The 24507-nt window shown below is 44.6% G+C and overlaps 1 protein-coding gene across 2 annotated transcripts; it reads left to right on the forward strand.

Moving 5' to 3' along the window:
* On the forward strand, positions 1-14887 carry LOC143769490 (uncharacterized). Of its 2 annotated transcripts, none has more exons than XM_077258113.1 (7): positions 1-91; positions 2495-2617; positions 11293-11472; positions 11556-11679; positions 11763-11827; positions 11929-12049; positions 12854-14882. In XM_077258113.1, the coding sequence occupies exons 2-7, from the start codon at positions 2537-2539 to the stop codon at positions 13855-13857; spliced, it is 1575 nt and encodes a 524-aa protein (XP_077114228.1). In that variant the 5' UTR covers positions 1-91; positions 2495-2536; the 3' UTR covers positions 13858-14882. The 2 variants fall into 2 exon arrangements, with proteins under 2 accessions (XP_077114228.1, XP_077114227.1); XM_077258112.1 differs by having other exon boundaries at positions 46-794; positions 12854-14887.
* The last annotated feature ends 9620 nt before the right edge of the window (positions 14888-24507 follow it).

The following is a 24507-nucleotide window of genomic DNA, read 5'->3' on the forward strand; positions in this document are numbered from 1 at the left end:
CCTCCTGACTCCTCCCACCCATGGTGACATCACCGCAGGTCCTGTAAGCACGGATCCGCCTTATCCCCGGTGTGCGGCCCGACAGAAGGAGGTATGTGGGGCTCTCCGGTACCGGGCGCAGGGGCCATTAACCCTTCACACGTCGCCTTAGTGGACACACTTATTTTCCCTCACTCTGATTTTCCCCTCGATGTCGCTCTCTTTGCCGGCCCTGTCGGATCTCTCCTCGGCGTCATTCTGGGTTTCTTATAACGCACAGATTCACTTTTTTTTTAAGGAAACATTGGAGAATAAAAAAATAGGCCTTTTTTTTTTTTTAAACTGATGCGATTTACCATGTGGCGTAAAATCCCGCGACTCCTCTCCTGCGGGCCGTGCGATGGCGGCGATGGGAAATGCAGACGGAGTGTTATTTCTTCTTGTTCTCACCCAGTTATTGGCTCCTTAGTTTATTATTGTCCCGCTCTGCCCTCCGCAGCCTCTGTGCATGGAGGATGAGCGCACTGAGGATCTGTCGGCGAGCTCAGCCCACAGGGAGGTGTCCGCTCCTTTATCTCTATTTCTGAGCTCCTCTAAGCTGATTTATGACCTCATCAAAGCTGAATGTGCAATGAAATAAAAATCCTGGAACAGCAAAATATGTAGTGAAACCAAATGGCGAGAATTATTTTTTTTTTAGTCCCCAAGTAAAGAAAACTTTTTTTTTTCTTTCCCCACCATCCTGCACGACTCCATCGGCTGCAGAGCTGCAACTTCCGACGTGTCCTGACCACAGACGGGCGACTCGGTTCAGGGTAAATCAAAATCGCCTCAAATCGAATATTTACAGGAGGTTTTTCTGCCCCCAAAAAAGATTAAAATCTGCACATTTTTGCTCATTTTTTTACCAGCTTTTTTGATTATTTTATTAGTTACATTTTTTTCTCATTTGAGAGAAGCTGCAGATACGAAGAAAGAAAAAATGCTCAGTTGGTTCAAACTCGCCAGGAAAAGATAAGCAGCGTGTGCGCGAAACTTCAGAAATCTCCTTCACTTTGCTGGTGCTATAAGGTGCAACCTTGGAAAAAGGTGCGGCAAAATATCAGTGTGTGAACAGGCCCTAAGGCTACCTGCGCACGTTCAGGATTTTTCGTGTTTTTTCGGCCGTTTTCCACGGAAAAAAGACGCTAAAAAATGCTTATATTAAGCATCCCATAATTTTTAATGCATTCCGCAATTTTTGTGTACATGCTGCGTTTTTTTTCCGCAAAAAATAAAACGCACCGCGGTAAAAAAAAAGCAGCATGTTCATTAATTTTGCGGATTTTCCGCGTTTTTCCCGCAATTCTATGCATTTGGAAAAAACGCGTCAAAAACGCATGAAAAAACACAAAAAAAAAAACGCATGCGGTTTTCTGGCAGAAATGTCCGGTTTTTGTCAGGAAAATTTCTGCAAGAAATCCTGACATGTGCACATAGCCTGAAGGTAACTGCACAAGACGTCATTTTTCAGGTGGATTCTACCTGGGATCCGCCTACAAAAGCGCCGCAAAAAATAATCCTAGTGCACCGCACTGTAAAAAGAACATTACGGCTCACACGGTCCATCTCTTGCCACTTCTATTAACCACTTAACCCTTTCACAACTTATGATATATATATATATGTGTGAGTGTCATCAGTCATGTCTCTGCCTTTGATGCGGTCTCCGGTGCTGACCCCCTGTCACGTGATTGCAGGGCATCGATGGCTTGTCATGACAGGCAGGGGTCTGCAGAAGACCCCCGTGTCTTTTCTTGCGACTCTCCTGAGAAGTGACGTGCACATTCTTGAAAGTATAGAGCAAAGGGAAAAAAAACAACTGAAAAAGTTGACGGCGAAGACGTTGCAGGAAAATGACCGCCGTCGTTCTCCCGAAGCGGATTTATTTACTTTTGAGAAAATGGTTCAGTTGTCAAAAACCTCGAACGTTGGATGACTCAAACACAAACGCTCCCGGCTCCCGTTTTTGCCACTCTTTTATTTCTGCTCTTCTTCAGGTTTCGGAGGGTTTCAGGTCATCACTAGGGTTGAGCGAAACGGATCGGTCATTTTCATAAGTCGCCGACTTTTGGCTAAGTCGGCGTCTCATGAAACCCGACCCGATCCCCGTGCGGGGTCGGCCACGCGGCACGCGAACTTGGCGCCAAAGTCGCGTTTTGAATGACGCCTTCCCCGCCATTTTTTCAGGAGAGAGAGAGAGAGAGAGAGATATGAATGCACATTGACTTGCATTGGGTTTCGTGTTCCGGGACCGGAACCCGACTTTACAGTAGAATCGGCCGATTTCACACGATCCGACTTTTGAGAAGGTCGGGTTTCACAAAACCCAACTCGATCCTAAAAAAGCAAAAGTCGCTCAACCCTAGTCATCACAATGCAATAATCTTGAAAAATCTGAATTTCCAGGGTCTTTTGCCCTGATATGGGATTTTGTATGAGGTCACATTTGCTCGTCATCTTCTTCATCATTCAGGTTCCTACAAATTCAGATTTTCGGGTGATTGACGCATCGAGGATGGATAGAGACAGAGACGGAAAGATGGCGGAGAGGATTGTGCACCTCGCCCTTGAGATCCTCCTCCGGATTACAGGAGAGGTGAGAGATTCTGGTGATGTCACGTTACATCATTATCGGGGATGCAGATCAGTGAATCGTTTCTAAAACAATTGATTTCGCTCTGGATTTTGAGAAATTGACCAAAGTAGGTGATTTTGAATACTTCATTTTTTTTTTCCAGTTGAAGCACCTAAAATGGCCGCTCTTGTATGTTAGATAAGACAGAGAAGTTTGATACATAACATGACCTCAGACAAGCTTCCCCATAATGCTTTGCAGTTATAGCACAGCAGCCAATCAGGAGGGACTATAGGTGTGATGTCGCTGCCGCTATAAAAGCCCAAGCAAGAGATGCTGCAGCTAATTTGTGAATAGGGAATGACGTCACTGAGCTCAATAATAGAAAAAACTTGGCACTCAGTAGTGAGGAAAATTATTTTGCTTCTTTTTATTATTAATGCATCCAGACAAAATTAACGAATAAACGTTTTCGGTCCAGCAAAGGACCTTCATCAGACAATTCTTTAGTGTGAACTGGATGTAGAAGCAATCTAAGAAGGTATAAGGAGCGTCCACAGATTATATAGATTATATAACAGCCTTCTGCAATAGGTACAGTTATATGTAAAAGTTTGGGCACCCCTATTAATCTTAAGCTTAATGTTTTATAAAAATGGTTTATTTTGCAACAGCTATTTCAGTTTCATATATCTAATAACTGTTGGACACAGTAATGTTTCTGCCTTGAAATGAGGTTTATTGTACTAACAGAAAATGTGCAATCTGCATTCAAACAAAATTTGACAGGTGCATAAGTATGGGCACCTCACCAGAAAAGTGACATTAATATTTAGTAGATCCTCCTTTTGCAAAAATAACAGCCTCTAGTCGCTTCCTGTAGCTTTTAATGAGTTCCTGGATCCTGGATGAAGGTATTTTTGACCATTCCTCTTTACAAAACAATTCCAGTTCAGTTAAGTTTGATGGTCGCCGAGCATGGACAGCCCTCTTTAAATTATCCCACAGATGTTCAATGATATTCAGGTCTGGGGACTGGGATGGCCATTCCAGAACAGTGTAATTGTTCCTCTGCATGAATGCCTGAGTAGAATTGGAGCGGTGTTTTGGATCATTGTCTTGCTGAAAGATCCATCCCCTGCGTAACTTCAACTTTGTCACTGATTCATGAACATTATTGTCAAGAATCTGCTGATACTGAGAGGAATCCATGTGTCCCTCAACTTTAACAAGATTCCCGGTGCCGGCAATGGCCACACAGCCCCAAAGCATGATGGAACCTGTTTTTTTTCAGTATGTACATATAATATTCATTATGTAAACTAGGGGGCAGGTCAGTGAGGGATCAGTGACCTGTCAGCAGTCTGCATTATGACTACATAAGCAGATCTCCTGCTGCCATTTCCCATGGTGGCTTACAATTCTCCCATTCCCCGAGACCCACAAACAGACCTGGTGGTGGAGTCTGCATACTCCTGTCCCCACAATGCTCTTTCCAGGTCATCCCCCCCAGTTCCATCACTCTCATTCCCTTCTTTTGAAGTCCACACCATCAGGCTCTTTCGTCCCCTCTCCCTCAGAGTAGTGGTCATATACCGGCCCCAAGGCTCACCCACCCACTTCCTGGACCATTTCTCTGCCTGGCTGCTGCACTTCATGTCCTCAGAACTACCAACCCTTATCCTGTGAGACTTCAACATCCCCCTAAACAGCCCCACTTCTACATCTGCATCCCATCTTCTATCACTAACTACTTCTCTAGGCCTCTCACAGCTCTCAACCTCTGAAACACACAAAGACGGTAACACCCTGGACCTGGTTTTCGCCCGGCTCTGCTCAATCTCCTACCTAGATAACTCACCGCTTCCCCTCTCTGACCACAACATTCTCTCCTTCACACTCACAAATCCTCGCTCACCCCAGCACCCTCCTACCTACCATTCAGTCAGAAATCTACAAGCCATTAACCCTCATACACTTTCAGACTCCCTACACTCATCATTGTCCCGAATTTCTTCTTTTTCCTGTCCTGATCTGGCTGTACATCACTACAATGACACTCTTAGAAGTATCCTTGACCAAGTAGCTCCCCTCACCCTCAGAACCTCCAAACACAGAGTGAAACAGCCCTGGCTCACTCTCCACATTCGATCCCATCACAGAAGAAGTCGTCTCCAGGCTCCTCTCCTCTTCTCGTCCGACCACATGCACTACCGACCCCATTCCCTCACACATCCTCCAGTCTCTCTTTCCAGTCGTCACAACTCACCTAACTACTCTCTCCCTCTCCTCTGGCATTTTCCCCTCCTCCTTCAAACACTATCATTACTCCATTACTAAAGAAACCCACCCTTGACCCATCCTGCACAAACCACTACAGACCAGTCTCCAATCTCCCCTTCATCTCTAAACTCTTGGAGCGCCTGATATACTCCCGCCTTACCCGTTACCTCTCCACTCATTCCCTCCTAGACCCTTCACAGTCCAGTTTCCGCCCCCTACATTCGACAGAAACTGCACTCATCAAGGTGACCCAATGACTTTTGACAGCAAAACTTAACGGTGACCACTCTCTGCTCATTCTTCTCGACCTTTCTGCAGCTTTCGACACTGTTGACCACCCTCTCCTACTCTCTAGGCTCCAGTCTCTAGGCATTAAGGACACTGCTCTCTCCTGGTTCTCCTCCTATATTTCTGACCGCTCCTTCAGTGTTCTGTTCTCCGGCTCCACTTCATCTCCTCTTCCTCTCACTGTCGTGGTACCTCAGGGCTCAGTCCTTGGCCCCCTTCTCTTCTCCCTCTACACAGCCTAAATTGGACGGACCATAAGCAGATTTGGCTTTCAGTACCATCTTTATGCTGATGACACACAACTATACACGTCATCCCCTGACCTTGCCCCCGCTGTACTACGGAACGCCACTGACTGTCTGTCTGCAGTCTCCAACATCATGTCCGCTCTCTATCTGAAACTCAACCTCTCCAAAACTGAACTTCTTTTGCTCCCGCCATCTACTAACCTCCCTAAATCTGACATTTCCCTCTCCGTGGGTGGCACCATAATAACAGCCCGGCAGCAGGAGCGCTGTCTGGGTGTTATATTTGACTCCGATCTCTCCTTCACCTCCCATATACAATCTCTTGCTCGCTCTTGCCGCTTACACCTAAAGAACATCTCTAGAATCCGCCCTTTTCTCACCATGGAAACAAAAACAAACCCCTCACTGTCGCCCCGATCCACTCCCGCCTGGAGTACTGCAATGCTCTATTAACCCCTTCATGACCGTGGGATTTTCCGTTTTTCCGTATTCGTTTTTCACTCCCCTCCTTCCCAGAGCCATAACTTTTTTATTTTTCCGTCAATTTGGCCATGTGAGGGCTTATTTTTTGCGGGACGAGTTGTACTTTTGAACGACATCATTGGTTTTACCATGTCGTGTACTAGAAAAAGGGAAAAAAATTCCAAGTGCGGTGAAATTGCAAAAAAAGTGCAATCCCACACTTGTTTTTTGTTTGGCTTTTTTGCTAGGTTCACTAAATGCTAAAACTGACCTGCCATTGTGATTCTCCAGGTCATTACGAGTTCATAGACACCTAACATGACTAGGTTGTTTTTTACCTAAGTGGTGAAAAAAAATTCCAAACTTTGCAAAAAAATAAATAAATAAAATTGCGCCATTTTCCGATACCCGTAGCGTCTCCATTTTTCGTGATCTGGGGTCGGGTGAGGGCTTATTTTTTGCGTGCCGAGCTGGCATTTTTAATGATAGCATTTTGGTGCAGATACGTTCTTTTGATCGCCCGTTATTGCATTTTAATGCAATGTCGTGGCGACCAAAAAAACGTAAATCTGGCGTTTCGATTTTTTTTTTCATTACGCCGTTTAGCGATCAGGTTAATGCTTTTTTTTTATTGATAGATTGGGCGATTCTGAACGCGGCGATACCAAATATGTGTAGGTTGGGTTTTTTTTTTATTGATTTATTTTGATTGGGGCGAAAGGGGGGTGATTTAAACTTTTATATTTTTTTTATTTTTTTCACATTTTTTTTAACTTTTTTTTTTAACTTTTACCATGCTTCTATAGCCTCCATGGGAGGCTAGAAGCAGGCACAGCCCGATCGGCTCTGCTACATAACAGCGATCATCAGATCGCTGTTATGTAGCTAAAATGCAGGTGTGCTGTGAGCGCCGACCACAGGGGGGCGCTCACAGCCACCGGCGATCAGTAACCATAGAGGTCTCCAGGACCTCTATGGTTACCTTCCTGACGCATCGCCGACCCCCGATCATGTGACGGGGGTCGGCGATGCGCTCATATCCGGCCGCACGGCCGGATGCGGTAGTTAAATGCCGCTGTCTGAGTTTGACAGCGGCATTTAACTAGTTAATAGCGGCGGGTGATCGCGATTTCACCCGCCGCTATTGCGCGCACATGTCAGCTGTAAAAAACAGCTGACATGTCGCGACTTTGATGTGCGCTCACCGCCGGAGCGCACATCAAAGCGGGGGTCCCGACATGTGACGTACTATCCCGTCACATGTCGGGAAGGGGTTAATTGGCCTCCCCCTCACGCGACTTTCCCCTCTCCAGTCCATCCTTAATGCAGCAGCCAGGGTTGTCCATCTGGCTAATCGTTACTCAGATGTGTCCGCTCTTCGCCAGTCATTACACTGGCTGCCCATTCATTACAGGATACAATTCAAAGCACTTGTTCTCACCCACAAAGCTCTCCACAGTGCGGCACCCCCTTACATCTCCTCCCTCATTTCTGTCTATCGGCCTAGCTGACCGCTGCGCTCTGCAAATGACTTCCAACTAACCTCTGCCCTAATCCGTACCTCCCACTCCCGACTCCAAGACTTCTCCCGTGCTGCGCCAATCCTCTGGAATGCTCTACCCCAAGATACTAGGACCATCCACAATTTGCATAGTTTTAGGCGCTCGCTCAAAACACATTTGTTTAGAGCGGCCTACCACGTTCACTAATCAAAGTCATTTTATATTTGTGTGTGTGTGTAGACCATTCACTATCTCCATCTACCCCCCACTCCCTGAAGATGGCTGGACCATCATTGTAAATACATCATTGTAAATACACACCTGTACTTTGTATCCCCCCACCTCATTGTAGATTGTAAGCTCTCACGATAAGGGTCGTCTTATTGTGCTTTAATTATTGCATTGTTAACGTTGTTACTTATGACTGTTGTGTTTGACACTGTTAAACTGTAAAGCGCTGCGGAATATGTTGGCGCTATATAAATAAAGATTATTATTACTAGATGGTGGCCCGATTCTAACGCATCGGGTTTTCTAGAATATGTATGTCCACGTAGTATATTGCCCAGCCACGTAGTATATTGCCCAGTGACATAGTATACAGCACAGAGCCACATAGTATATTGCCCAGTTACGTAGTATATTGGCCAGTTACATAGTATATTGCCCAGTGACGTAGTATACAGCACAGAGCTATGCAGTATATTGCCCAGCTACGTAGTATATTGCCCAGCCACGTAGTATATTGCCCAGTGACATAGTATACAGCACAGAGCCACATAGTATATTGCCCAGTTACGTAGTATATTGGCCAGTTACATAGTATATTGCCCAGTGACGTAGTATACAGCACAGAGCCATGCAGTATATTGCCCAGCTACGTAGTATATTGCCCAGCCATGTATGACACAGGTTAAAAAAAAAAAAAAAAAAACATATACTCACCTTCCGCAGGCGCGTTGTAGCTCTGTCGCCTGTGTGGGGTGCAGGCGGCAGCTTCCGGTCCCAGGGTGTGATGACGTCGCGATCACGTGATGACGTCGCGATCACGTGACGACGTCGCGATCACGTGACGACGTCGCGATCACGTGACGACGTCGCGATCACATGACCGTGACGTCACAGCAGGTCCTTGTCGCGCAGGATCTGTGATGACGTCGTGGTCACATGACCGTGTTGCGGTCACATGACCGTGACATCACGGCAGGTCCTTTCCGCGCAGGCGCGCAAGGACTTGTGATGATGCATTCCTTTCATTAACTGCTCAAACAGATCTGAGTAGTGAGGTCTCGGTAGCATAACGTTTCCTTTTTGGCAGCATTGAGTAAACTGATTGTCAGATGGTTTTTCATCAATGAAATTCAGAGAGTCGCATTTAGAGCAAACTGCATTCATATTCCCACAGTAGTGTTCAGGAATTGTACTTTCATTGTATGTTACGTAATGTGCAAGTTGTTGAATATTGTCCTAACATACATAGTAACATAGTAACATAGTTAGTAAGGCCGAAAAAAGACATTTGTCCATCCAGTTCAGCCTATATTCCTATATTCCATCATAATAAATCCCTGGTCGTCCTTAGTCCTGGTCGTGCCTTAGTTGGTAGAGCATTCGTTTTTTATGAATTTGGCAATTATGTTGTTCTGTCGTACAACAGTTTGTTGTGGTGTCTCCGGTTGGCGACGGTGTCTGTGAGATTCCGCATCCTGGGCTTGTCTGGCGGCAGTTTGTTGTGGTGTCTCCTGTTGGCGACGTTGTCTGTGAGATTCCACATCCTGGGCTTGTCTGGCGGCAGTTTGTTGTGGTGTCTCCTGTTCCCGATGTTGTCGTTTTCTTGCTGCTGCTGCTTTTCTGTCATCCTCATTGGCGTATTTTCGTTTACGACCCATTCTAAGATAGAAACACAGGGAGATGCCGCCCATACAGGGAGACGCAGGCACACACCCTACACAATGGCGGCACTTGACAGCAGTGGAGGACAATGATGATTCCAGAATTCGCGGCAGAATGCCCCCCTCGCTGATTGGTCGAGGCCGGCTGGCCTCGACCAATCACAGACGCGGGATTTCCAGGACAGACAGACAATTAAACCCTTAGACAATTAGATATATATATATATATACAGGTCCTTCTCAAAAAATTAGCATATAGTGTTAAATTTCATTATTTACCATAATGTAATGATTACAATTAAACTTTCATATATTATAGATTCATTATCCACCAACTGAAATTTGTCAGGTCTTTTATTGTTTTAATACTGATGATTTTGGCCTACAACTCCTGATAACCCAAAAAACCTGTCTCAATAAATTAGCATATTTCAACCGTCCAATCAAATAAAAGTGTTTTTTAATAACAAACAAAAAAACCATCAAATAATAATGTTCAGTTATGCACTCAATACTTGGTTGGGAATCCTTTGGCAGAAATGACTGCTTCAATGCGGCGTGGCATGGAGGCAATCAGCCTGTGACACTGCTGAGATGTTATGGAGGCCCAGGATGCTTCAATAGCGGCCTTAAGCTCATCCAGAGTGTTGGGTCTTGCGTCTCTCAACTTTCTCTTCACAATATCCCACAGATTCTCTATGGGGTTCAGGTCAGGAGAGTTGGCAGGCCAATTGAGCACAGTAATACCATGGTCAGTAAACCATTTACCAGGGGTTTTGGCACTGTGAGCAGGTGCCAGGAAGCATGAAGTGCTCCAAAATCTCCTGATAGCTAGCTGCATTGACCCTGCCCTTGATGAAACACAGTGGACCAACACCAGCAGCTGACATGGCACCCCACACCATCACTGACTGGGTACTTGACACTGGACTTCAGGCATTTTGGCATTTCCTTCTCCCCAGTCTTCCTCCAGACTCTGGCACCTTGATTTCCGAATGACATGCAAAATTTGCTTTCATCAGAAAAAAGTACTTGGGACCACTTAGCAACAGTCCAGTGCTGCTTCTCTGTAGCCCAGGTCAGGCGCTTCTGCCGCTGTTTATGGTTCAAAAGTGGCTTTACCTGGGGAATGCGGCACCTGTAGCCCATTTCCTGCACCCGCCTGTGCACGGTGGCTCTGGATGTTTCCACACCAGACTCAGTCCACTGCTTCCTCAGGTTCCCCAAGGTCTGGAATCGGTCCTTCTCCACAATCTTCCTCAGGGTCCGGTCACCTCTTCTCGTTGTACAGCGTTTTCTGCCACATTGTTTCCTTCCAACAGACTTACCATTGAGGTGCCTTGATACAGCACTCTGGGAACAGCCTATTTGTTGAGAAATTTCTTTCTGGGTCTTACCCTCTTGCTTGAGGGTGTCAATGATGGCCTTCTTGACATCTGTCAGGTCGCTAGTCTTACCCATGATGGGGGTTTTGAGTAATGAACCAGGCAGGGAGTTTTTAAAAGCCTCAGGTATCTTTTGCATGTGTTTAGAGTTAATTAGTTGATTCAGAAGATTAGGGTAATAGGTCGTTTAGAGAACCTTTTCTTGATATGCTAATTTATTGAGACAGGTTTTTTGGGTTATCAGGAGTTGTAGGCCAAAATCATCAGTATTAAAACAATAAAAGACCTGACAAATTTCAGTTGGTGGATAATGAATCTATAATATATGAAAGTTTAATTGTAATCATTACATTATGGTAAATAATGAAATTTAACACTATATGCTAATTTTTTGAGAAGGACCTGTATATATATAGATAGATAATAATAATATAGATATATATATATCTATCACAACATGAAGACACCAGATAATGTCCTAGGAGACCTCAGATACTCACAGATGTCTTTCCTGGGCAAGTAGAAATCTTTGGATCACTTTTCATTGGTGGCAAACTGATTTTCTTCTAAATGAATTTAGGGGCGAATCTAGAAATGTATGTAGTGATATTTATCACTGCATCTCCCCATCCACAGGATTACACAGTGGTGAAGAAGACCTCTAGTGATCGCTGTCATGCCCCTGTCTCGGAAGAATGGGAAGGAAACACAAGCCCAATTCCAGGGCCCCCACCGCACCCCCGGATACATGAGGACATCAATGACCAGAAGATCCTAGAACTGACCTACAAGATGATTGAGCTGCTGACTGGAGAGGTGACACTGCTGGGAATGCTGGGACATTATACAGTGACGCTATGGAGGGATCGGGGGGATGACTGTACCATTTTACGTCTCAGGTTCCTATAAGATGTCAGGACTTCACCGTCCACTTCTCCATGGAGGAGTGGGAGTATCTAGAAGGACACAAGGATCGGTACAAGGACGTGATGATGGAGGACCACCAGCACCGCACATCACCAGGTGATAGACAGGACTAAATACACACTGCCTGTAATTAGCTGCATGTGAATAATGAACTCAGTCCCTTTATGTGTTTCCTCCAGATCTATCCAGTAAGAGGACAACACTGGAGAAATGTCCCCGTCCTTTTATTCCTCTGGATCATCAGGTAGATGGTGATACGATTTCTCTTGTTATTTCTCCTGATCATCCACCAGGTTCCATACCTCGTCTCCCAATATCTGGTGACTTATAATATTTATTTCACAGCATTTCAATCAGGATGAAGATCTGAATCACAGCAATTTTCCAGACATAATAAAAATTGAAGAGCTGGATGTTTGGGGAGATGAGTGGTGTAAAGAGGAGATTCCTACAGATAACCGCTCCGGTGAGTAGTAAATGCAATTAAGAATCATAAATTCTAATAAAAATTTTTTTAGATTTTCTATCTACTTGCTAACACAGTACAAAGATATATATCATTTTCCTGAATCAAATTCTAATCATTCATAGTCTAGTTTTGTATTTTTTAGAAGATTTTAAATTCTTTCCCTTGTAGTAATAGAGTTTTTGACGAGGATTTTCAAGAAGATGCCATTCTTTTCGGGCAGCTCAATTGATTACAGTTTTTAATCACCAAAACTTACTTTTTTTTTTTAATTCCAATTTGTCCTAATTCCCGAGAAACACTTAAATGCTTCACTTTAAAAAAAAAAAAAAAAAAAAAAAAAAAAGAAAAAGTGACTTATGGTGATCCTAGCATATAGCGCATTTTAGAACTACATTAGTCACTAAAGTAGGTTTTTTGGAAGTTTGTAAAATTGCTAATAAACTTTAAAAACCGAAAAACATCCTAAAAATGCCTAAACAAAGATGACACATGGCAATTATTTATTTACTTATTGCTGTTGTTATCCATTTTAAGAGCAAATTATTTAAGATTTTGAAACTATAGATCTCTCCATTTTTCCTGTAAAATTATTATTTTTTTTTTTAAGATGGTGCACAAAACAAATCGACCCAAATTTACCATATAAAATGAGTTACAAAAGAACTGCCTTTGGAATCGCTCGAATAAACACAAACATTCCAAAGTTATTACCATGTAAAATAACTTGTGCTAGATTTAAAAAAAAAACAAAAAAATCGTTAATAGAATAATATAAAATACATTTTGTTTTGTTCTTGGCAGATGACTCTACTATGAACTTGGAGGAACAGTTTATATATTCAGATTTTAAAGCAGGTGATCCTGGTATTGCACAAAATACATATGACGAACATGCTAATATCCCACATATCCACTCTCCACTTCTCAGTGAAGAACTATCATCTGAGCCTTATGAACGGATCCTTACTACTCCTCCATCGCAGACTGTTAAAGAAATTCAATTTCACCATAGTGGTGATAAATATCACATATCTCACATTAGAGAGAAGTCATTTATATGTCCAGAATGTGGAAAATGTTTTGGTCATAAATCTGATTTCACTAAACATTTTAGAATTCATACAGGTGAGAAGCCGTTCTCATGTTCAGTATGTGGGAAAAGTTTTAAGCAGAGAGCACATCTTGTTAAACATCAGAGAAGTCACACGTTGGAGAGGTCGTATGTATGTTCAAAATGTGGAAAATGTTTTAACCAGAAATCCGATCTTGTTGGACATCAGAGAATTCACACCGGGGAGAAGCCATTCTCATGTTCGGAATGTGGGAAATGTTTTACAATTAAGTCCAATCTCATGAAACATGAGCGGTGTCACACAGGGGAGAAGCCATTCACGTGTACGGTATGTTGGAAAGCTTTTACGGAGCAATCAAGTCTTGTGGAACATTTCAGAATTCACACTGGGGAGAAGCCGTTTTCATGTGCAGTATGTGGGAAATATTTCAACCAGAGATCACATGTTCTTACACATCAGAGAATTCACACAGGGGAGAGGCCGTATTCATGTTCAGAATGTGGGAAATCTTTTATGCGGAAATCAAACCTTGATGATCATCAAAAGACTCACACAGGAGAGAAGCCATATTCCTGTTCTGAATGTGGGAAAAATTTTTCCCGGAAATCGCATCTTCTCAAGCATCAAGTAATTCACTCAGGGGTGAAGGTATATTCATGTTCTGAATGTGGGAAAAATTACGCCCGGAAACCAAATCTTCTAAAGCATCAAGAAACTCATGAAATGAAATAAAAATATTCTTTATGTATTTTATTATTGTTTTATTGACACAAAGTACAAGACAGAATACAACAGTGGTATCAAAATACAGCCAAATGTCATACTAGAGAAAATATAAGCAAGTTGGACATTAACCCCTTCACGACATGCGCCGTACTAGTACAGTACATGTTGTCTCTCCCTTTGATGTGGGCTCCGGCGCTGAGCCCACACCTTTCCTGGCACATGTGAGCTGTTTTGAACAGATGAAATTTGCCCCTAACAGCCACGAGTGGAATCGCGATCCACCTGCTGCTGTTAACCCGTTAAATGCCGCTATCAATCTCTGACAGAATTATTGTTTTGGGGTTTTTTTGGTCGCCTCAACACTGCATTAAAATGCAATAATGGGCGCTCAAAAGATCATATCCACACCAAAATGATATCATTAAAAATTTTAGCTTGTAACACAAAAAATAAGCCTTCACCCAACCTGAGATCATGAACAATGGAGAGCTACGGGTATCAGAATATGATGCAATTTTTTTTCTTTTCTTTAACAAGCTTTGGATTTTATTTTTTCACCGTTTAAATAAAAAAACAACCTAGACATGTTTGGTGTCTATGAACTCGTAATGACCTGGAGAATCATAATGGCCAGTCAGTTTTAGTATTTGGGGAACATGGTAAAAAAAATCCATAAAACAGTTGTTGAATTGCACTTTTTTTGCAACTTCACCGCACTTGGCATTTTTTTCCCATTTTCGAGTACACGATATGGTAAAACCAATGGTGACTTTCAAAAGTACAACTCGTCCCGCAAAAAACAAGACCTCGCATGGCCATATTGATGAAAAAATAAAAATGTTATCGCTCGAGGAAGAAGGGTAGCGAAAAACGCAAAGGCAAAAAAGGGCTGCGTCGTGAAGGGGTTAAGGCCTGATTTAGCAAGACCCTTTTTTTCTTATTTAAGGAAAACTGTTAGAATCATCAATGTTAAACTAAAGATATGAGTAGAATGGCGCTGTCATACTGATTTTAATACATACTTTTAGTGTAAAAAACCTGAAGCCTGTTTTTTTGTTAAATCATCATGATAAATTTCAGTTTCCTCAGTGGTACGTGCTTTGGTGCGGAACTGTGGGCAGGGTCTTTGGCTCAGAGGGCTCAGCAATGGCCCCTCCACTGCCTCTGTTGCATTCATCATCATGCATTCATTTAAATTTTGGGCTGGTGCCCATCTTAGCTGTGGGCAGCGCTCTCGCTGGTGGCGGCCTTCTTGAAAATGGCTCCGCACATGCGCAGATTGACCTCCGACGCTCCTCAGGAACATGGCATCGGAGGTGGCGCATGTGAAAAATGAGATCTCGGTTCAATTACAAAATGCTCTTTATTTTTGTCTTTTGCCATTTGTAGAGCTAAACGTAGTATATTCTGTTAACAAAATTTGCAGAGGGCGGCGAGGTGGAGGGTATTTGAGGTATACAGAAAATCCCTCCAGAGCAGGATTGAAGTACATTTGCATCAAATTTTGCAACTTTTCAGAAAGTAGCTGACTGGTTGGTGCGAACTGCCTGTAGCCATACAGTGTTGGGTGGGACAAGGGAACCTGGGTAACCTAGATGAGGTGGTTAGCCTGATCAATCATTATATGGCTACCCAGGACTTCGTACAGGACTTTGCCCCACTGCAGGTATCGCGCTGTAAGCCCAGGAGCCTGGAAGAGGGACAGGACCCTCTTCTGGGGTCCGTCAGAACCAAGCCCTTACTGAAGGGGTACACCGGGGTGATGGTGGCAGGAGACCAGTTTCCCCTTAACCGTTCTCGTGGCCTAGCAGTGCCACCGCTGTCAGGTGCTGGCGGTACCAAGGGCCAGGAAATGTGGCTGACAACTGCCCCCTGACTGCTCGTCATGTATCAATGTATGCCAAGGCCGTTTACACTGTGGACGCCGTTGCCCCAGCGAGTGAATCCCATCTTTGCCAGGTGCACGTCAATGCTTATCGGGCGTAGGCTCTCTTTGACTCAGGAACTGTAATTACACTCGTCCATGGGTTATTGATCTCTGCGTTAGATCCACTGAGGGAAAAGTTGGGTTCATTTTTATACACAGCGAACTCCGCGAGTAACCTCCCCACACGAAGTGAAAAAGGTAACCTCTGCTGACAGATAAACATGTGGTGGGAGTGGTGAAGACCCTTTATTATGGTACTGTTTTGGGAAGAGACTGGTCCCTGTGGGTAACCCTTCCAAGGTAAAGGTTTGTCCGGGCATGGAACCCCAAGATACCAAGTCAGGAATACCTGCCATAGGGTTCACCCTCATAGAGAAAGTGTAAACCCAACTGTGTTCCCCTAGAGGTATTGGCAGGAAAGGTCGTGGAGACCACATCGGTCCTGCAACGGGGAGTGTCTTGGAGGACTTTTAGGACAGTTCAGTTCCAGGATTCCCTTCTCACCCAGAAAAGGGAAAGTGTGATAGAGGTAAATGGTTCAGCAACCGGAGACAAGCATTTTTTCCGCGTATGGAGGTCAACCAGGACTTGCTATATCGGGTTGGCAAAATCTGGGACGAAGTAGTGGAGCAGCTGGTAGTGCTCCAATCATTCCGCCAGGCAGTACTCGAGGTGGCCCGCAAACACATGCTGAGTGACCACCTAGAGCAGTGTTCCCCAACTCCGGTCCTCAAGACCCAACAACAGGTCATGTTTTCAGGATTTCCTTAGTATTGCCCAGGTGATAATTGCATCACCTTAACAGGCAATAATTCCATCACCTGTGAAATACTAAGGACATCCTGAAGACATGACCTGTTGGTGGCTCTTGAGGACTGGAGTTGGGGAACACTGACCAATTGTTCTTTTGCCCAGGGATTTATGCTGAGGTTCAGAGGTTTTGTGAGTCATGCCATGAGTGTCAGCTGACCACACCCACCGCAAGTTGCCGTAGTCTATTGGTTCCTCTACCTATTATAGAAGTACCTTTTGAGAAGATTGCTATGGATCTGGTAAGGCCCATAGTAAAGGCCACAAGTAATAATATAATAATAATAAATAAACATATATTAGTGGTAGTAGACTACGATAAGTATTACCTGGAGGCAATACTGCTTGATCACACCTCAGCTAAACTTATTTCCCGGGAGCTGTTTAGCATGTTCTGTCACCTTGGGCTACTTAAGGCATCCTTACATATGAAAGGACTCCTTTTACAGTATGTTCAAGGTTAAAAAGGAATTGTGTAAATTGCTCCAGATAAAACCATTGTGCACTTCAGCTTACCAGCCATAGGCAGATGAACTATTATATAATAGACATCCCAGGGGGCTGCTGGACGCAGCCAAAGAAACGTGGGAACAGGAGCCTACTACCCACAAAAGCGTAATCGATCATGTGGCGAGTATGCAGGACCGGATTGTGGTTGTGATGCCCATTGTAAAAGAACACCTTGTGGATGCCCAGGTAGCGCAGAGCTGAGCGTACAATAGAAAGGCCACAGTCAGGTGATAGGGGATTAGTTTTGGTGCCCATCGCAGAAGGTAAGCTCATGGCCAAGTGGCAAGAGCCATATGAAATCTGAGAAAAGGTTGGGGAGGTGAATTACAGGGTTTCAGCCCAGGAAGAGGAAACCTGAGCAACTATATGATGTCAGTCTATTAAAGGCGTGGAAAGACCAGGAATGTATGGTTACAGATGTGACTCTGGTCATGTTGACTGCGGGCCCTCCAACATCGGCCTGGGAGGAGGCTGGGAGAGAGGTCATGAAAAGCGACGCTGTCTGTAAACAGCAACGAGAGGCTCATATTTTAGTGTAGCAGAGTACGGATATATTCTCAGAATTGCGTAGCCCTACATCTGTGATCCGCCATGACATTGTCACCAAACCTCAGGTAAGGGTGCGAATAAAACTACCATGTGCCAGAGTCAAGCCATTGCGGCTGTGGTGAAACAAATGCTCCAGCTAGGAGCTATTAAGGAGTCCAGGAGTGAGTGGGCTAGTCCCATTGTACTGATTCTGAAGCCGGATGGAACGTTATGATTTCCAGAAATTTGATCTTTATCCAATGTCCCAGGTAGATGAGCTGATTGAGAGACTGGGACAGGCCCATTCTTCACGATGATTGATCTGACCAAGGGTTACTGGCAGGTACCACTGACAGATTTGGTGAAAGAAAAGACCTCCTTCATTACATCACAGGGTCTCTTGTTGTGAATTCCGCTCTTGGGCTCCCTCCGGTGGTTGTAAGTGGCACTTTTGTGAGTTCTGCTCTTGGGCTCCCTCCGGTGGATTTAAGTGGAACTGCTGCTCCTTGGATTTAGCAGTCAGCAGCTGCTTCCACTGATCGTCTATTCTGGCTCGGCTATTTATCCTGGCTCCATCCTTCAGCCAGTGCCAGTTGTCAATGGTTCCTGCTTGGATTCACATCTCTCTTGGATTTCCCTGATATTCTGACCAGTTCAGCAAAGATAAGTCCTTGCTTTGTTCTTTTGCTTTCCACTTGTTGTGGACTTAATCGTTCAGCACATTCTTTGTTTTTTCTAGTCCAGCTTGTCAGTATGGATTTATTCAGTTAAGCTGGAAGCTCTGGGAAGCAGATTTACCCTCCACACCTTTAGTCAGGTGTGGAGATTTTTGTAAACTCTGTGGTGGATTTTTCTAGTTTTTAATACTGCCTGCACAGCATTCTGTCCTGTTCTATCTATCTAGCTAGATTGGCCTCCTTTGCTTCATCCTAGTTTCATTCTGTGTATGTCATTTCCCTCTCCACTCACAGTCAATATTTGTGGGGGGCTGTCTGTCCTTTGGGAATTTTCTCTGAGGCAAGATAGCTTTCCTGTTTCTATCTTTAGGGGTAGTTAGTCCTCCGGCTGTGACGAGGTGTCTAGGGAGTGACAGGAACATCCCACGGCTACTTCTAGTGTTGTGTTAAGCTCAGGAACTGCGGTCAGTACAGGTACCACCTCCTCCAGAGCACGTCCATGTTGTTCCTAAACCTCCAGTTCATAACAGTACAACTGGCCAAAAATGAATTAAATGCATCTCAAAAGAAGGAAAAAAGAAAAATTCTGAGCCATTTTTTTTTCTGTAGTCTGTTTTGTCTTTTTTTTCCTCTTAATCTCTGGGTGGTTCAGGATTTTGGTGCTGGCATGGATGTTCAGGGTTTGTTTTCTTGTGTGGATCAACTTGCTGCAAGAGTACAGAGTATCCAAAATTATGTTGTCCAGACTCCGGCTTTAGAGCCTAAAATTCCTATTCCTGATTTGTTTCTTGGGGACAGATCCAAGTTTTTGAACTTTAAAAATAACTGCAAATTGTTTTTTGCTTTGAAACCCCGTTCCTCTGGTGATCCCATTCAGCAGGTTAAAATTGTCATCTCTCTGCTGCGTGGTGACCCTCAGGACTGGGCATTCTCCCTTGAATCAGGGGATCCGGCATTGCTTAATGTAGACGCATTTTTTCAAGCGCTCGGATTATTGTATGACGAACCTAATTCTGTGGATCATGCAGAAAAAACCTTGTTGGCCCTATGTCAGGGTCAGGAAGCGGCAGAATTATACTGCCAGAAATTTAGAAAATGGTCTGTGCTCACTAAATGGAATGAGGATGCTCTGGCGGCAATTTTCAGAAAGGGTCTTTCTGAAGCCCTTAAAGATGTTATGGTGGGGTTCCCCACGCCTGCTGGTTTGAGCGAATCTATGTCTCTAGCCATTCAGATTGACCGGCGCCTGCGCGAGCGCAAAGTTGTGCACCATATGGCAGTTTCCTCTGAGCGGAGTCCTGAGCCTATGCAATGTGATAGGATTTTGACTAGAGCAGAACGGTAGGGATTCAGACGTCAGAATGGGCTGTGTTTTTACTGTGGTGATTCTGCTCATGTTATTTCTGATTGCCCTAAGCGTACTAAGAGGGTCGCTAGGTCTGTTACCATCAGTACTGTACAGCCTAAATTTCTCTTATCTGTGACCCTGATTTGCTCATTATCGTCCTTTTCTGTCATGGTATTTGTGGATTCAGGCGCTGCCCTGAACTTAATGGACTTGGAATTCGCCAGGCGTTGTGGTTTTTCCTTGCAGCCTTTGCAGAGCCCTATTCCTTTGAGGGGGATTGATGCTACACCGTTGGCCAAGAATAAACCTCAGTATTTGACTCAGCTGACCATGTGCATGGCTCCAGCACATCAGGAAGATTGCCGTTTTCTGGTGTTGCATAACTTGCATGATGTTGTTGTACTGGGTTTTCCATGGTTACAGGAACATAATCCGGTGCTGGATTGGAAATCTATGTCTGTGACTAGTTGGGGTTGTCAAGGGGTACATTGTGACGTTCCTTTGATGTCAATTTCCTCTTCCCCCTCTTCTGAAGTCCCTGAGTTTTTGTCGGATTTCCAGGATGTATTTGATGAGCCCAAGTCCAGTTCCCTTCCTCCACATAGGGACTGTGATTGTGCTATTAACTTGATTCCTGGCTGTAAGTTCCCTAAGGGCCGACTTTTCAATCTGTCTCTGCCAGAGCATGCCGCCATGCGGAGTTATGTCAAGGAGTCTTTGGAGAAGGGGCATATTCGGCCGTCTTCGTCACCATTGGGAGCGGGATTCTTTTTTTGTTGCCAAGAAGGATGGCTCCTTGAGACCCTGTATTGATTATCGCCTTCTTAATAAGATCACGGTCAAATTCCAATACCCTTTACCTTTGCTTTCTGATTTGTTTGCTCGGATTAAGGGGGCTAGTTGGTTTACTAAGATTGACCTTCGAGGGGCATATAATGTTGTTCGTATTAAACAGGGTGACGAATGGAAAACTGCATTTAATACGCCCGAAGGCCATTTTGAATACCTTGTGATGCCTTTTGGGCTTTCTAATGCTCCTTCTGTATTTCAGTCCTTCATGCATGATATTTTCCGCAATTAGCTTGATAAATTCATGATTGTGTATTTGGATGATATTTAGATTTTTTCCGATGATTGGGAGTCTCATGTGAAGCAGGTCAGGATGGTATTCCAGATCCTTCGTTATAATGCTTTATTTGTGAAGGGGTCTAAGTGCCTATTTGGAGTTCAGAAGGTCTCTTTTTTGGGTTTTATTTTTTCTCCCTCGTCTATAGAAATGGATCCTGTTAAGGTCCAAGCCATTCATGACTGGATTCAACCCACATCGGTGAAGAGCCTTCAGAAATTTTTGGGCTTTGCTAATTTTTATCGCCGTTTCATTGCCAACTTTTCCAGTGTGGTTAAGCCCCTGACCGATTTGACGAAGAAAGGCGCTGATGTGACGAATTGGTCCTCTGTGGCTGTTGAGGCCTTTCGGGAGCTTAAACGCCGATTTACTTCTGCCCCTGTGTTGCGTCAGCCGGATGTTTCTCTTCCTTTTCAGGTTGAGGTTGACGCTTCTGAGATTGGGGCAGGGGCCGTTTTGTCTCAGAGAAATTCTGATGGTTCTTTGATGAAACCGTGTGCTTTTTTTTCCAGAAAGTTTTCGCCTGCGGAGCGCAATTATGACGTTGGCAATCGGGAGTTGTTGGCTATGAAGTGGGCATTTGAGGAGTTGCGACATTGGCTTGAGGGAGCCAAGCACCGCGTTGTGGTCTTGACCGATCATAAGAATCTGATTTACCTCGAGTCGGCCAAGCGGCTGAACCCTAGACAGGCTCGATGGTCCCTGTTTTTCTCCCGTTTTGATTTTGTGGTCTCGTATCTTCCGGGATCTAAGAATGTTAAGGCTGATGCCCTCTCTAGGAGTTTTTTGCCTGATTCTCCTGGAGTCCTTGAGCCGGTTGGCATTCTTAAAGAAGGGGTGACTCTTTCTGCCATCTCCCCTGATTTGCGGCGGGTGCTTCAGGAATTTCAGGCTGATAAACCTGACCGCTGTCCAGTGGGGAAGCTGTTTGTTCCTGATAGATGGACTAGTAAGGTAATTTCTGAGGTTCATTGTTCAGTGTTGGCTGGTCATCTTGGGATTTTTGGTACCAGAGATTTGGTTGCTAGGTCCTTTTGGTGGCCTTCCTTGTCGCGGGATGTGCGTTCTTTTGTGCAGTCCTGTGGGACTTGTGCCCGGGCCAAGCCTTGCTGTTCCCGCGCTAGCGGGTTGCTTTTGCCTTTGCCGGTCCCTGAGAGGCCCTGGACGCATATTTCCATGGATTTTATTTCGGATCTTCCTGTTTCCCAGAAGATGTCTGTTATCTGGGTGGTTTGTGACCGGTTCTCTAAAATGGTCCATTTGGTACCTTTGCCTAAATTGCCTTCCTCCTCTGATTTGGTTCCATTGTTTTTTCAGCATGTGGTTAGTTTGCATGGCATTCCGGAGAATGTTGTGTCTGACAGAGGTTCCCAGTTTGTTTCTAGGTTTTGGCGGGCCTTTTGTGCTAGGATGGGCATTGATTTGTCTTTTTCTTCGGCGTTCCATCCTCAGACAAATGGCCAAACTGAGCGAACTAATCAGACCTTGGAAACCTATTTGAGATGCTTTGTGTCTGCTGATCAGGATGATTGGGTGGCTTTCTTGCCGTTGGCCGAGTTTGCCCTTAATAATCGGGCTAGTTCGGCTACTTTGGTTTCGCCTTTCTTTTGTAATTTTGGTTTTCATCCTCGTTTTTCTTCGGGGCAGGTTGAGCCTTCTGATTGTCCTGGTGTGGATTCTGTGGTGGACAGGTTACAGCAGATTTGGACTCATGTGGTAGACAATTTGACGTTATCTCAGGAAAAGGCTCAACGTTTTGCTAACCGCCGTCGGTGTGTTGGTCCCCGGCTTCGGGTGGGGGATTTTGTCTGGTTATCTTCTCGTCATGTTCCTATGAAGGTTTCTTCCCCTAAGTTCAAACCTCGGTTTATTGGTCCTTATAAGATTTCTGAGATTATCAATCCGGTATCTTTTCGTTTGGCCCTTCCAGCCTCTTTTGCCATCCATAATGTTTTCCATAGATCTTTGTTGCGGAGATATGTGGTGCCCGTTGTTCCCTCTGTTGATCCTCCTGCCCCGGTGTTGGTTGAAGGGGAGTTGGAATATGTGGTGGAGAAAATTTTGGATTCTCGTTTTTTCGAGGCGGAGGCTTCAGTATCTTGTCAAGTGGAAGGGTTATGGCCAGGAGGATAATTCTTGGGTTGCTGCCTCCGATGTCCATGCCGCCGATTTGGTTCGTGCCTTTCACTTGGCTCGTCCTGATCAGCCTGGGGGCTCTGGTGTGGGTTCGGTGACCCCTCCTCAAGGGGGGGGTACTGTTGTGAATTCCGCTCTTGGGCTCCCTCCGGTGGTTGTAAGTGGCACTTTTGTGAGTTCTGCTCTTGGGCTCCCTCCGGTGGATTTAAGTGGAACTGCTGCTCCTTGGATTTAGCAGTCAGCAGCTGCTTCCACTGATCGTCTATTCTGGCTCGGCTATTTATCCTGGCTCCATCCTTCAGCCAGTGCCAGTTGTCAATGGTTCCTGCTTGGATTCACATCTCTCTTGGATTTCCCTGATATTCTGACCAGTTCAGCAAAGATAAGTCCTTGCTTTGTTCTTTTGCTTTCCACTTGTTGTGGACTTAATCGTTCAGCACATTCTTTGTTTTTTCTAGTCCAGCTTGTCAGTATGGATTTATTCAGTTAAGCTGGAAGCTCTGGGAAGCAGATTTACCCTCCACACCTTTAGTCAGGTGTGGAGATTTTTGTAAACTCTGTGGTGGATTTTTCTAGTTTTTAATACTGCCTGCACAGCATTCTGTCCTGTTCTATCTATCTAGCTAGATTGGCCTCCTTTGCTTCATCCTAGTTTCATTCTGTGTATGTCATTTCCCTCTCCACTCACAGTCAATATTTGTGGGGGGCTGTCTGTCCTTTGGGAATTTTCTCTGAGGCAAGATAGCTTTCCTGTTTCTATCTTTAGGGGTAGTTAGTCCTCCGGCTGTGACGAGGTGTCTAGGGAGTGACAGGAACATCCCACGGCTACTTCTAGTGTTGTGTTAAGCTCAGGAACTGCGGTCAGTACAGGTACCACCTCCTCCAGAGCACGTCCATGTTGTTCCTAAACCTCCAGTTCATAACAGTACAACTGGCCAAAAATGAATTAAATGCATCTCAAAAGAAGGAAAAAAGAAAAATTCTGAGCCATTTTTTTTTCTGTAGTCTGTTTTGTCTTTTTTTTCCTCTTAATCTCTGGGTGGTTCAGGATTTTGGTGCTGGCATGGATGTTCAGGGTTTGTTTTCTTGTGTGGATCAACTTGCTGCAAGAGTACAGAGTATCCAAAATTATGTTGTCCAGACTCCGGCTTTAGAGCCTAAAATTCCTATTCCTGATTTGTTTCTTGGGGACAGATCCAAGTTTTTGAACTTTAAAAATAACTGCAAATTGTTTTTTGCTTTGAAACCCCGTTCCTCTGGTGATCCCATTCAGCAGGTTAAAATTGTCATCTCTCTGCTGCGTGGTGACCCTCAGGACTGGGCATTCTCCCTTGAATCAGGGGATCCGGCATTGCTTAATGTAGACGCATTTTTTCAAGCGCTCGGATTATTGTATGACGAACCTAATTCTGTGGATCATGCAGAAAAAACCTTGTTGGCCCTATGTCAGGGTCAGGAAGCGGCAGAATTATACTGCCAGAAATTTAGAAAATGGTCTGTGCTCACTAAATGGAATGAGGATGCTCTGGCGGCAATTTTCAGAAAGGGTCTTTCTGAAGCCCTTAAAGATGTTATGGTGGGGTTCCCCACGCCT

Source organism: Ranitomeya variabilis, chromosome 4 (genome assembly GCF_051348905.1).
Source record: "Ranitomeya variabilis isolate aRanVar5 chromosome 4, aRanVar5.hap1, whole genome shotgun sequence".
In the NCBI taxonomy this organism is placed as follows: Eukaryota; Metazoa; Chordata; class Amphibia; order Anura; family Dendrobatidae; genus Ranitomeya; species Ranitomeya variabilis.